The sequence below is a fragment of the Paramormyrops kingsleyae genome, chromosome 19, assembly GCF_048594095.1.
Source record: "Paramormyrops kingsleyae isolate MSU_618 chromosome 19, PKINGS_0.4, whole genome shotgun sequence".
NCBI lineage: Eukaryota > Metazoa > Chordata > Actinopteri > Osteoglossiformes > Mormyridae > Paramormyrops > Paramormyrops kingsleyae.
This window is the reverse complement of record NC_132815.1, coordinates 26,284,966-26,300,182: the sequence shown is the minus strand read 5'-3', so window position 1 is coordinate 26,300,182 and position 15,217 is coordinate 26,284,966. Positions and strand designations below refer to the sequence as shown.

Genomic DNA, 15,217 nt, shown 5'->3' with positions numbered 1-15,217 from the left:
GTCTTATTTCTGTTTCTCTTTATGTGTCTATCTGTGTCCCTTTGTTGAAATTGGACTGTTGAATGTTAAGAAGGGGAGTGGTAACATAATAGGAATATATATGGTGAAGCCGCTCCATAGTGATGTCAATAATAATAATTATTATTATTTTTATTATTATAATTTATAATTATTGTTATTATCATCATCACCATCACTACTACTTAATCTTGCCAACATATCAATGAACCCACTAAAATTTGTCACCTGGAACATTCGTGGAGTTAATTCACAGGCAAAACGTCTAAAAGTTATAAACCACCTGATCCAATTACAAACAGACATATGCTTGTTACAAGAAACACACCTAACGGAATCCGAAACTCAAAAATTTAAAACCTCACAATTTAGCCAAATATACTCCTCAACTTATACTTCTAAGAAATTAAGCGTATCAGTTCTGATAAACAAAAGAATTACATTAGCTCATAACACAACAATCACAGACCCCAAAGGGTGTCATTCCTAACACCACAATCAACAACAAAAACCTCACTTATTGCAAACATATATGCAGGGTTCCCCCTGGAGTTTGATTTAAATTCTTCACTTTTCTTTGTATTTTTGCTTCTACTAATCAAATTCTTCACTTTTTTTCAGCATCCGTTTTTTTTAGTCACTCTCGCCGCTTCTTAATAAATTAATCATTAAACTCACCGAATCGTGAATACTGTGTAAAAATTTGCGTGCTGGCGTGCTGAAAACATGATGTATAGTACGCATTTCGGAAATAATGTTCTAATTACTATATATATAAGGTAAGCTAATACTTTCCCGGTGTTTCATAGTTCCCTTGAGAGGGACATTCTAAAACGCTTAATGTAAAAACGCTTAATGTGGTTTAATGTACCAAAATAGCGACCAATAATCACCAAATTTCGCACACACATATCTGGTCATAAACACTTTCACTTGACAAAAAATCAAAACCGAAATACAAGGAATATGGACTTTATTTTACGTTAAGCGTTTTCCCCTCCATTGACACCCATTATAAGGAAAAGGCTTAATGTAACTTAAAGTACCAAGACAGCCACCAAAAATCACCAAATTTCTCACGCATATATCTGGTCATAAACACTTTCACCTGACAAAAAATCTAAACCGAAATACAAGGAATATGGACTTTATTTTACATTAAGCATTTTCCTTATAATGGGCGTCAATGGAGGGGAAAACGCTTAACGTACACAGTAAAAAATGGAGTGTCAATATTTCAGAGTCAACATATTTAAACCCATATAGACTATTTACAACTATATGGAGAGTAAACCTACTCTAACCGAAGAGTAAAAAGTCAGTGTAAAAATATACAGACAAGCAGTGAACATTTCTACTCTGCAGCGTGTTGATTACCCGCCAGTATGCAACAGTTCCTGAAAGCTCTACTGGCAGTTGGAATTTTCTCCAGAGTGGCGCGACAATCAGGTAAGTAATGTTAACAATTACGCCATGTTAGCAACATCGTTTAATAACTATTTTTCAACTAAACAAGGTTTAATATAGTTTCATTGATGTAGATTGAGGAGATGTTGGCATCATTTACCCTTCTTTTATATAACTATGTGACAGTAAGTATGCTTTCGGTAACGTTACGAGACAGATGACGTTAAATATCTTATCTTAATTGCTAACGGTTCAGGAGTCCGACATCTTCTCATTTATTGAACATTTATGATTTATAGTTTAAATGATATACGTAATGTTAGCTCGATGGCAAAAACGACTATTAGGATTTATATTAGCATTTTAGCAACCTTTAGCAAAAGTTATCGTTAGCTCTTCATATAAATCTGAGGCGTTGGTGTTGGTAAAGACTTGCCACTCCTTCCTTAAAATACGGAATTGCCCCATGATTCCCTAAATATAAGTTATTTTGGTATTTTTAAGATTATCACGGACAAAAAGAAGACCACTCATATTTAAGACGTGTGATATTTGCTGTCTTATGGAAGTTAGTTGCCTGTCTTATGGTTTTAACAATCTATCGTTTATTAATATGCTATTTGATAATCGAGCATGCTATTCGCTAGTAAAGCTAATCGCTAATTATAGCCACCATGCTAGGTAAACATTGGGATGAAGTTAGTAAAGTTACGTGTACAGAAAGTTAACTGACATGGTTCATACTGCTATTAAGATGCTAAAGGACTATGTTGATTTAGACCACATACAGTACCTTTACTGGTTATTTGGTGAGTAATGTGTATTTTACATTTAAGGTAAGTGCTTCAGTGAGCTATATTTTGTACTGTGTAGTAAAATTAGAGCACAGTGCAAGTTCTCTTTGTTCTTAAACTCAGATGGTTTTAACTGTAGTAGTTAGCCTATGATACGAGAGTTATCTAATTTTGCACTTATTAGCCTTAAATCACTTGGATCTCACATTATCCTGTTTACTTTGAAGGCTTCATTTGAAGTGGTACTGTTTGAAGAGAAACTGACAGCTGCTTGTGTACAACATCCTCCTCCTACCTTTAGTTGGTAAGTTGTCTAAGATTAAGGAACAGCATTAGATTCTAGCCACACCTCACCCTTTTGAGGCATCTGTCATAAGTATCTATTTATCATAAGTGCTAGAGATGGTTGTTAAAGGATCTTTGCCAACAGTAGCATCTGACCTGTTACTTTTCTCTCTTTATACTGTAACAGCAAAGTAATATTAACCTTGAAGTAGTGTTTCTACTTTATATAAAAACATTACTTCTAAGGCACATTAATAGGTATGTCTTTAATTCTTTTTTTCTAAAATTATTCATTTCTCTTTTTTCATTTTTACAGAATATGCTGCTGCGCGTTTTGTTTGGCAGGGAGCAGAAGTATGTTAGACTGTCTGACCTAACATTTGAAGCCTTCATGAGAGAAGGTTAGTTAGTATATCAGGATAAAACAATCACAACTTTTTACTTGGTTAATATTCCCCATTCATCATAAAACTATTCCATTTAAACTAGTTAAGTTAATAATTGTTTTCCTGTGCATTAGGTTCAGGTTACTTTATTTGTACCCATACAGTAGGTAGATTTGGGGTGCAGTCATGAGTCATTAAAATGGATCAGAATGACCTATTGCCTGCAGCTTTAGCTCATCAGCATTTTGTGAAGACATGAGGCTTACTCTATACTTAGCTGACCAAATCGATGGACTTTCAAATTTTGTGACAGTTTCTGTAATATTCATTCCTTTTACTTTAGTGTGCCTAAAATTTAACATATCAGAAGATAGACAGCTAAATATGAAGGTGTATGACCAGTCTGACACAGAAGTTGACGCAGAGGTTTTTGAAGAAATATTGAAGGAGTCTCCTGGAACCTTCCGAATCATGCTGGGCAATGAAGAACTTGGTAATCACTGACAATTCACAAATGTGTTTATATTAAAAGTTGGGACAGGAGCATAACAGTTCCATTTCATATGCTTCTGTTTTTGTTCATATTCCTTAATGCACAGGTGCTTCTCTATCATCATCATCCTCAGCAGCATCTGAAGATACTGTCATTCTGAATTTTATAAAGTGTGACCCTCCTGGAGAAGCAGCCACTGCTGAAGGAAGTCAACCTAAAAGGCCATGCCGTGTAAACTACGAGGCAAAAGCGGTGTGTAGTGGACATTGTTAAGTCTAATCTGAATGTTCCATTTAATGGGGAGGATGTTTATGTAATTATTTTCCAGTCTTACTTATGGTTTAAAATTATCTACTTCATATTTTATTCCAATTTAAGTTGATTGAAAAAATCCTAACAACAAAGCCTGGCGGTGAACGCATCATGCAAGAGTATGCAAGAACAAAATCTCTGACAGATGCCACCAGAAGACAGATGATTAACATACTTGCAGCGGAGATGACAGAAACACATGGGTAAGGATCATACATGTAGGCTATAAAGAAACATTGTTAGTAATGGATTGCTTTTAACAGTGTTGTCTAATTGAGTGACGGTCATCCTTGAATTCATACATCAGGACGTCCCCACCTAAAAGTGTCAGAGTGATGTATGCACAGGGAATAGTTGCTCTGTTTCCATATCTGGAAGACCCATATGCCCCACATGGATATGTAAGTAAAAGGGTCCATGCAACATTAAGAATATAATTACTGTTAGGAATGTTGATGACATAGTCAGTCTGCATGTATTTAATTACATAGGAACATTACTACGATCCAGAGAGTGGTTCAGGATACCTTGCATGGCGGTTGAAGACCATTCAAAGAAAATCTGCAGAGGAAAGAGGTGCCTCAGTTAGCAAGTCTCCCAAAGGTAAGTTTACTTATCAGTTACAGTACGATATTGATGAAATGTGTATGCAGGAGTGAATAAAATTGTTTTATTTTAAGTTGGTGGGCCAGGTCATGGTCGACGCAGGCCTGTCACTGCTGAAAAAGAGCTATCTGATGAGAGTGTGGAAGCAGCTATTGCTGTTTTGAAACATTCTGCTGATGAAGAGACTGTCCGTGAGAAGATGAAAGCTACCTTTGTTTATCGTCATTCAATGGTCAACGATGAAAAGAAAGCAACAGATGTCTTCTTAGTCTTTCCACGGTTTCTCGACACCCCAGGATTGGTAAAACATCTTCATTTGTTGAATCACTGAAATATCTAATGCAGCATGCTCTCATCACTGCTTTCTAAGTACTGTGCCTTTGCATTACAGATAGAACAAGATTTCAGACTTCTATTTGGTGAGGCTACTGCCAACAAATTCTTGGAGAGCTGGCCCACCAATCTCAAAGCAAAAGTTATAAAGGAAAGCCATGGATTGATACCCACCACAGAGCTCTTGGATTTAATGCGGAGTGCTGAGTCAGCTGCTGGAGCTGAGAATGGTATGTTGATTAATAAATTGTCACAATTTAATGTATTTGTAGGATAATATTAACCTGATATTTGTTGGTCTGTAGGCTGGGACAGTGACATGTCTGCTATATTGCTCCTTCTACATTTGCTACCCCCATCCGCACAAGGACGAAAGAGACCTGGAAAGATGTCTGCATCTCAAGCTGTAGATCATGTCATCAGATTCTTAAAGGTATGCTGAACAGCTGTGTAATATTTTCCATCACCTCCATTTCATGCAGAGTTTGAGGTGATCGGATCTATTGTCAGTGCTTGGTCACTAAGTACTACTGTTTAATGGGTTTTGTTATAGGCTGGAAACAGTGTACAGCAGCATCTAGACAACATAGCCCAAAGCAGTCAGCCCTACCTTCTTGCTCAGGGACCCACAAGAAGCAGCATTCACACCTTCTTCATTGTGATCGACAAGCATGCACTTCCATGTAAGGCGACAGGTTCAGTGGGAGCCCTTGACGAACTCTTTAAGGCGCATTATGTTTTCTGTACATCATACAGTCCTTCCCTGACTAACTTTTTCACTTTTCTCCAAACAACCATTTACAACATTGACATTGGAGAAACAAAGGAAACTCCCAGAGTTGCAGAGTTGCGAGCAAGAATGCTGCGTTAGTATCTGATGAGATCAAACAATGAAGTGTTTTCTTTGCAAAATTGACCATAGTACACCAAACAGCCTTGTAAAGCACCTTAAAGTAATCCATGTTCTCTGTACTGGCAGGACTCTCTATCTTAAATGTGGCCAAGTGGGATGCTCACGTTCTTTTGGTAGCTTTTCTGGCTTTAGAAAGCATTTGAACAAGTGTCATGTAAGCAATTCATTTAATTCTGTAGAAGAAGGTGATTTTTCAGCTTGTCAAAATGTTATTGACACAAGTAATGCTGATGATGTCGAAGTATCGTCTGAATATTTAGTGGCTGAGTCAGAATTATCTTCAGCATACCTTGTAAATAGTTGTGCAGGTGTAATTTCTGATCTAGAGGCAGCAGGTGTAGGCCAAAGTGTAGTGAATTCTGTAGTGATTTCCATGGAAGAGATTGTTAAAGATGTCCAGCAGTATGCTAAAGAAACTGTCATTAAACATGTATTTAGTGATGAAAGAGAAACTGAAATGTGCAAGAAAGTTGAAACATGTTTTAACGAGTTAGATAATCCTTTCACAATTCTTAATTCAGAATACAAGCGATCAAAATTTTTATCAGGCAAGTGGGAAACTGTAGAAGCAGTTGAATGTGTAATTGGCTCAAGATTTGACACAAGGCGAAATAAAAAGACTGGAACATATGATCAGGTAGTAGTTCAAGATAAATTCATGTATGTTCCAATTTTATCTACATTGGAGTCAATATTTAAAAGTGAGTATACTGCAGAAATGTTGAAAAGCTCAGCCACTAATGACTCAAGACTCAGAGATATTATTTATTATTTAAGATATTATTTAAGACTCACCCTCTGTTTTCAACTGAAAAGCACACAGTCCAGATTCAAATGTTCTATGATGACTTTGAGGTTGCAAATCCTCTCGGTTCCAAGAGAGGTATTCATAAATTGGGTGCAATATATTTTAGCTTAAGAAACTTCTCTCCAAAATGGAATTCTCTTTTGGCCAACATACACCTGTGTGCCTTATTTCATGCACAAGATCTTAAACGGTACGGTTTTAGTGAAATTCTTGCTCCTATAGTTCGAGACATTAAAGTGTTGGAAAGTGATGGTATAGAAATTCCACTATATGGTGGTCGTGTTCGTGGCAGTGTGGTACAAGTTACTGGCGATAATTTAGGCTTACATGGCTTGTTTGGTCTGGTGGAGTCTTTCAGGGCAAGGTACTGTTGCAGATTTTGTTTAGCAGAAAAAGATGACTTTCAAACAGAATTCACTGAAGATTCACCCAAAATAGTGTTGCGTACCAAAGACACTCACACTGTTCACTGTCAAGAAATGGCTTACAATTCATCTGTTCCTTATGTTTTTGGTGTTAAGAGTTCATGCGCTTTGAATTCCTTGACATATTTTCACACAACTGAGAACTTCTCAGTTGATGTGATGCATGACATTTTAGAAGGGGTGGCCCAGTACGAACTAAAGCTATTATTTTTGCATTTTAAAGAACAACATGTTACACTGGAAGAACTAAATTTGAGAATACAAAGTTTTGATTATGGATTCATGGAGAGAAGCAACAGGCCAGTAGCTGTGAATTTAGGTGCAGAATCTAATGATCTGGGACTGAATGCAGTTCAGTCATGGTGCTTATTGAAGAATGTTCCTCTCATCTTTGGAGACTTGGTAACCTCTGCTGACCCACACTGGGGCCTACTTCTTTTATTACTACAGATAGTAAACATTGTGTTTTCTCCCATGTTATCTCAAGGTCTGTGTGTATACTTACAACATTTGATTGTGGATCACCACAAACTGTTCAAGAAGTTGTATCCCCAGAAAAAACTTTTACCAAAGCACCATTTTCTTATCCATTATCCTCGTTGCATCCAGAAAATTGGACCTGTACTTCATAGCTGGTGCATGCGCTATGAAGGTAAGCACAATTTTTTCAAGAAACAGCTCAAGTCATTTAAGAATATCACCAAAACGCTGGTCAAAAAACACCAGAATCATATGTCACATGTTTGGCGATCTTCAACAACTTTTAATCGGTTAGACATTGGTCCAGGGAAAATGGTGTCTTTAAAAATGGTAAAAGGAGGTTCTGAAATTACCATGGCAATGCAAGTGCCCAGTAGTGTTAAAGTTATGAAAGTGAATTGGGCTAAACACAATGGGTTTATTTACCGCCCTCATCTGGTTATTTGTGGCAAAGTTGAATCTGAAATGCCTCTCTTTTACCAGATTGAGTCAGTTCTGATAATACATGAAAAACTGCTGCTGCTCACTTCACCTTTATGTACAGTAAGGTTTCATGAACATTTCCATGCTTATGAAGTGACCAGTACAATGCAAGATTTCGTGGTCTTTCATGTTGACAACCTGCATTATCCTAGGCCATTTGACATACAAATGTCATATGGAGTGAATGATAGAGCTCTCTTTGTTGTCCCATATTGCTTTCTTTGGTGAACATTATTGTATTGTGTTCTAAAAATGTTTTTAATAGCATTGACATTGTAGTCAAGGCAAGTAAAATAAGGAAATTGTTTATAATGTTAAATGTGAATGCATTTGAATTCATTAATTCATTGACATTAAAACGAGATTTACAAAATGTTGTCATATCTTTATATTCTTTGTCTTTATTTCCATTTGATAGATTAGATCACAGAAACTCAGTATTATAGCATCAAAGTAAAATAGGATCAATATGACAGATGTAAAGAATAACACGGAAAAAAATAAAAAATAAATATTAGTCATTTTAAACTAAATTTGGAGGAAAAATAACTCTAAAAAGTGTGATCATATTACTCTAAACAGTGTGAACTAACCACAGTGTTGAATATTTTTACACATTTCATTGTTAATCTTGACACTAAATTGAGTAGAATTAACTCTGAAAAGTTGACACTGGCCATAGAGTAACTTTTACACTAATTTCGAGTGGGACCAAATGTTATCTGAAACAGAGTTGAATTCAGCTCTCTAGGAGTTAAAGTGACACTCGATTTTTTACTGTGTAGTATAAAGTCCTTATTCTTAGCATTTCGGTTTAGATTTCCTACGGGTGCTACGGTTGAAAATTGGGAAAAAATGAAATTCGACTTTTCAAAAATTCAAAATTCGTCATTTGAAAATTGAATTCGCCAGAGTGACGATTTGATGCCGTTATTCTTCGTCACCATGGGTTCCGTTTTCGTCAATGACGAGAGTGACGAGCGACAGCGGGAACCCTGTATATGGAGCCAATTCTGACAATCCCACTTTCTTCCATACGTTTTTCGAGTCATTATCCAATTTATCAAACTCTACAATAGTAACCAGGGGTGACTTTAATACAGTTATCAACCCCATTTTAGACAGATCATCCACTACCATTAATCCTTGAAACTGGCACTCCACAGAAATATTAAAACAATATATGGATAAGTCTGATCTTGCTGATAGCTGACAACTAAACAAATCGTAATACCAGACACCAGACAATACTCACACTTCTCTCCACCCCATAAATCATACTCCTGTATTGATTTCCTTACTAGTTACTCAATTATTTCCAATATCCTAGAACCCAAAATTCATCCCATTATAATCAGTGATCATGCCCCCATTTCAATAAATCTAAACATTAACCAATGACCCAGACTTCACATTCTTCATAAAAGAATGGATATCCTTCATGGAAATTAAATCTCATTCGCATTACTCTGGGAAACAGCGAATGCAGTGCTAAGAGGAAAGACCATATCATTTTCATCATAAAAAAGAAAGAACAGGAACTTGAAAAAAATCTTGAACAAAGTATTGAAGAATTGAATGACATTTATGCTAAAAAAAACCCACAGAGCTAGTGAAAAGGAACTGACAGGCACCAAATCACAACTTCACGATATTATAAATAAAAAAATATTATTTCAGAGTCAAAGGCTTAGACATTAACATTTTGAACACAGTAACAAATCAGGAAAATATTTGGCCAACCAACTCAAACAGTAATCAGTTATATCAGAAATAAAGAACCATATATTCACCCAAAGAAATAAATGATTTTTACAGAAAATTATACACCCCCGATAAACAGTCAATCAGATATCACCTCCTTCCATACAATAGATTTATCCCAACTTAATAAACCAAATAGATGAATTAGACAAACCACTAACAAAGGCACTTCATGTCACACTTAATAAAATGCCAAACAATAAAGCTCACTCATCAACACAGATCTCAAAATTATTAGTAAAGCACTTGCCACCCGACCTGAAACGGTAAATCCAGATCAAACTGGGTTCATCAAAGGTAGACACTCATCAAATAATATGCGCAGATTATTAAATTTAGTCTATGTCTCAAAACAAAACAAATTTGAAACAATAACTATCTTGCATGAATAATTTCTTAAATTTGGTTTTGGAGAGTCGTTTATTCACTATATAAAAATATTATATAGTTCACCAATGGCCACAGTGGTTACTAATGGACTAACATCACAGAGATTCACACTACACAAGGGAACCAGGGAAGGATGTCCACTCTCCCCATCACTTTTTGTGCTGTTCATCGAACCCCTTGCCGCTGCAATACGCCAAAACAATACTATCAGAGGAATCCAAATCCAAACACTAACCACAAGATGAAAGTCTACACAGATGATATACTCCTCTATCTGCAAGAAGTCATCAAGCTTATCAGCTCATTCTCTGAAGTCTCTGAATACTCCATAAATTGGACAAAATCCAAAATACTACCCATACATGGTGAGTATTGGATTGCTGCAGCTCAAAACTCACCTGTCCCCATTCCCACTGGCAACATCAAGTACCTAGGCATTTCTGCCAGTCTGTCAGAATTATTCCACCTAAATTTCATCCCATTATTTAAAAAATTGAAGATGATTTAAACCAATGGATAAACTTACCTCTCTCATTACTCGGTAGAATAGCAACTGTAAAAATGATCATATAACCAAAAATCAATTACCTTTTTACAATGATCCCAACTCAGCTCACAACAACTCATTAAATTCCATAATAATTACATTTTATTGGAAAAACAAAACACCCCGAATAAAACTGGCAACATTACAGAAACACAAAAATCAAGGCGGACTAGAAGCCCCAGATTTTCAAGATTACTACCTAGCAAATCAGCTACAGTACATCAACAACTGGATTCACCCAAACCAACAGAACAATTTATGGGTAGAAATAGAACAATCGGTATTCTAGGAACGGACACGTTCACAGTGTGCACTACGCATCCCAGAAACCTACTTTAACTCCCTCTGGCTCCCATCCCCCAGTTCAAAGTTTGCCACCGTCTCCCACTGCCTCCATCTAAAGTCATGGCTGAAATTATCGGCACACCTGGAATTTTTCCAGAAAATGCACCATTTCTCCCAGATAATTGTTACGTTTACACACACAAGCTGAGAGGTATTTTTACCAGTCGTACTGTACACAGTAAAAGAAACTATCATTAAGCAAAGATAAGTAGGAGTTTTTAAGTTTACCATTCATGTAGTAGTGGAGACTCACTCAGACCATAGAATCATACAGATCAGCATTAAAATCACAGTTTAGTATTTTAAGCATCCAAAATGAGTAAAAGGGGGCAGGACAACTGCTCATTTGTACCACTCCCTGTATTCTTTCTCTTAGTGCTACACCATGGGGTTCCCACAACAGGCCTTAAAGAAACCTCTGTCCAGGATGGGTTACTTTTCACTCCGCTGGACCACAATCATCAATGATGAGATATTTACCTATTTCATTAAAAGATTTTAAAAATTATACTTGAATATTATAAGGGAACAGTATAGCAACATGTACTCTAAGGGAAAGAAACATTCAGCATACAACACAATGTTTTAAGCAGCAGGCATTCTTTAACCACAGGACTTTTTCACCATGTCATATTAGCCAAACAGTCTTTAGTCCTGACAAACTGCTACATTTTTCCAAGAGACGTTTCCAAGAAATGGTCATATATAACATGCCTTCAGAAATTCATCACACACTGTCTGATATTACATTACAGTTCATAAAATCTGAGGGGGTTCAGTCTTGAAACGGCAGCTGGCAGGAGGAAGTGACGTCACAGGCACCCGCCAAGGCAGGTAGCGGCAGCTGCCACTTCTTAGCGGCAGCTGCCACTAAGGAGCTTGGCAGCTGCCAGTTCTTAGTGGCGGCTGCCACTTCTGTCCGTCGCTAGTGGCGCTTAACAGTGGCAGGTCCCGTTCGAATACAGGTCCTGCCGGGGTACAGAGACAGCCACCGCCGCTCGTGGAAGTAAACCCGAGATGCTGTGCACGGCTACGATAAACTGGAATACGGAAATAAATTGAGGACTTGTTTAATCTTTGTATGACTACGAATTATATTATTGTTGCTGACTGTACATCTCTTTAAGATAATATTTGAGAAACTGTGGTAGTACAGTTGATAGGAGCAAAGTTATTGAATGTTATTCCTAATATAAATTCTTTAGAAATAGACTTAGGTACATTTCACCAAACTAAGGGGTGTAGTATGACCATGATAACATTCCAAAAGCCTTTAGTGATTTTGGTGGCTCTTCACTCTTTGGAAGCGAAGTTATTGACATTATCCGTTGTCGATTTGCACTTTGTAGACGGTCCCTAAGCTCTCCTCAGACAGCGGACTGCTCATAGGGAGCAATGTTATCCGTATTTCTGTAAATACATATTGTTTGGACGAAAATCCGGTTGTAGCTCATTGTCTACCTTACCACTGTTAAATAGACCCGTATATTGTGTTGTAAGAACGTTTTGTTTAAGATTTATTGAGCCGCGAAGTTCGAATCTGCCAATATCGTTCCAACTTTACCGAACTATTGTTAGTGATCATTTAGCCGATGTACAGAATCTCTGGTTTAGGCTACTTCCAGGAGTGGCGGGTAGGTACCTCTCTACTGTATCTGAACGGCACCTGCCACTAGAGCTGCCACTAGACCTGCCACTACCGGCAGGCACTGTTCCCGAACGACTCCTGTCACTGTTTAGCGCCACTAGCGACAGCACAATCATTGCTTTTGATCATTTAGCCGATGTACAGAATCTCTGGTTTAGGCTACTTCCAGGAGTGGCGGGTAGGTACCTCTCTACTGTATCTGAACGGCACCTGCCACGTGACCTGCCACTACTGGTAGGCACTGTTCCCGAACGGCTCCTGTCACTGTTTAGCGCCACTAGCGACAGTACAATCATTGCTTTCTCAAATATTATCTTAAAGAGATGTACAGTCAGCAACAATAATATAATTCGTAGTCATACAAAGATTAAACAAGTCCTCAATTTATTTCCGTATTCCAGTTTATCGTAGCCGTGCACAGCATCTCGGGTTTACTTCCACGAGCGGCGGTGGCTGTCTCTGTACCCCGGCAGGACCTGTATTCGAACGGGACCTGCCACTGTTAAGCGCCACTAGCGACGGACAGAAGTGGCAGCTGCCACTAAGAACTGGCAGCTGCCAAGCTCCTTAGTGGCAGCTGCCGCTACCTGCCTTGACGGGTGCCTGTAACGGAGTGGCAGCTGCCGCTACCCGCCTTGACGGGTGCCTGTAACGGAGTGGCAGCTGCCGCTACCTGCCTTGACGGGTGCCTGTGACGTCACTTCCTCCTGCCAGCTGCCTTTTTGGGACTGAACCCTTACTGCATAAAATGCCTGGGGTGAACCTAAAACAAAGGAAGATGACACTTCACGATTCAAAAACACATATCACTTAATTTCAGAGTACCGCAATTCACTACATAACTTCTACTGCAAGAATCCTACACAGACATGCCAATTAAAATCAGGCTCAGCCAAGTCTTCTTGCTGCGGAAAAAAAATTGTGACCAATTTAAAAATTGGTCTGCCTATTAAAACGCAACACTTTATTCCCAATATATTTGTCTAAATACAAATAGATTTCAAAATGCTGTCGATTTGTTGAGCAACACATGATCTGTCTATATATATCGGCGACTGGTTTGTTCCGCTGATATAATCATGTTACCTTGTTAGCTTTAACATGTGGTGACATTTCAGTGACATTGTTTTAAAATACTCTAATTGGTGACTACAGTAAATGAGAACAAATGTAAGGTGACAAGAGGCTACTTGAAATGAATAAAATTAAGAATGGTAACAAAACAGAATGAGCCTTTAACTGTTTTATGTTAAAGAAAGCATCCATGTTTGTAGCTATACTTAAACACGTTGGCTAAGGCGTCCCCACGACCATACGCTTCTCTATCACCTATCAAATGCTAGGCAGACTGTGCTTAGGCAACCACACACAACATGCAAACCAGAAAAATATGCACATGCTTCTGGGGGATTTCAATAGTTTTGTACGTTTATTTATTATTTTTTTTAATGGTGATTAGGTTTTCTTCTAAAGCGTGTATGTACTGAATGAAAAAGACCAGCTAAAAATGTTATTGCTAGCCAGCTCCCTATAAGACTCAACAAAACCCTGACATTGACAGCAACATTAAGAGCAAATATACACGATCCTGGCTAAAGTGTCTCGGGGATAGTTAGCCGCACCTTAAGAATGTCAGAACTGCACCGTTCGCAGTGTTACATCAGCGAGCAGCTCGTCGCGCCGTACCGCGGATTCCCTCATGCTCAGTGCGATTGTGTCCGACATATTATGAATGAATGAATGCCTGTTTATTGTCACTATACACTTTAAAACTGCTATGAGAATAGTTTTACAAATTCATGCCATGCTCCCTGTGTGACAGTCATTCTCACCAATCACAAGTACCGTGCTTCTATCCTGCCAGTGATGTTCACCAATCAAAAGTGACCCAAGAAGGCATACAGGCCCACAAACAGCAAACACTTGAAACCCAAGGAAAATGTTACATTAGCGGTACGGAAAAATACTGATTCCGCTACTGAGCTATAAGTGAATTGCCTTCCTGTTTCATGGTCCGAGATTGTTTCAGAAAGGTCCTATCATCAATGGAATCGCCGAGCTCCTTTTAAACACCAGCTGCAATATACTTCAGCGTATCATACCTCTGGTTTTTGTTAATAGGCAATAGCATATATTAGTATACCGCTAACCCATCAAAACAACGAGACAGTCAGTAATTCTTTCAGCAGCGGAGTCGGTGACCCCCAAAAAAAGCCATAAAACCCATAATACAGTGGTGTATATGTCATATGTTTTTGTGCTTATTAAATTTAAGTGTTTCGAAAGATTAATCCAACAACAGTAATAAAATAAAAGTCTTTCTTTAACATAAATACTAAACGAATAGATCGCTTTAATCGCTATTACAGTTGGGTATGGGCACGCGGTCTTATTTAGAAAACATACAAAAACCGACGCATATAATGTTTAATCATTTGTTTTGTATTTGTCCGAGTAACAATGCAAAGGAATGATAAGCTGCTTCAGTCGAAAACTGCATTTTACTTCTCATTTAAAATAAAATGCAGAGTTGGCAACTTCAGTCAGCTGCATGGAGTTAGATTTTCTGTTCTCTGTTCTGCACACACATTTACGTGTATGTAAGTTTTATTACCTTGTATCTGTAGGGTTTGCAAACTGCCGTAACGTTTTTGATGCAGCAAGTTCAGAATGGAATATAGATTTGCCCTCTGAAAGAGTTTGCAACCATGAACACGTACATTTTTGGTTCCCCCTGAATTGATTTGTATAGAAAATAACGTATACAGTTGTTAAAAAGC

The 15,217-nt window shown here is 37.8% G+C and overlaps 1 protein-coding gene across 1 annotated transcript; it reads left to right on the top strand.

Moving 5' to 3' along the window:
* Positions 1-1,384: 1,384 nt before the first annotated feature.
* LOC111837927 (uncharacterized) lies at positions 1,385-8,124 on the top strand. Its single transcript, XM_072703011.1, has 12 exons — positions 1,385-1,467; positions 2,447-2,523; positions 2,821-2,905; positions 3,234-3,383; positions 3,490-3,635; positions 3,762-3,898; positions 4,003-4,096; positions 4,187-4,298; positions 4,376-4,602; positions 4,693-4,864; positions 4,940-5,067; positions 5,188-8,124. The coding sequence occupies exons 3-12, from the start codon at positions 2,824-2,826 to the stop codon at positions 5,503-5,505; spliced, it is 1,566 nt and encodes a 521-aa protein (XP_072559112.1). The 5' UTR covers positions 1,385-1,467; positions 2,447-2,523; positions 2,821-2,823; the 3' UTR covers positions 5,506-8,124.
* Positions 8,125-15,217: the final 7,093 nt, after the last annotated feature.

Coding starts and splice junctions, on each gene's coding strand:
- LOC111837927 (XM_072703011.1), top strand. CDS start 2,824: ATGCTGCTGCGCGTTTTGTTTGGCAGGGAGCAGAAGTATGTTAGACTG. Junction 3,384..3,489: donor GCTGGGCAATGAAGAACTTG/GTAATCACTGAC, acceptor CTTAATGCACAG/GTGCTTCTCTATCATCATCA. Junction 3,636..3,761: donor TAAACTACGAGGCAAAAGCG/GTGTGTAGTGGA, acceptor TTCCAATTTAAG/TTGATTGAAAAAATCCTAAC.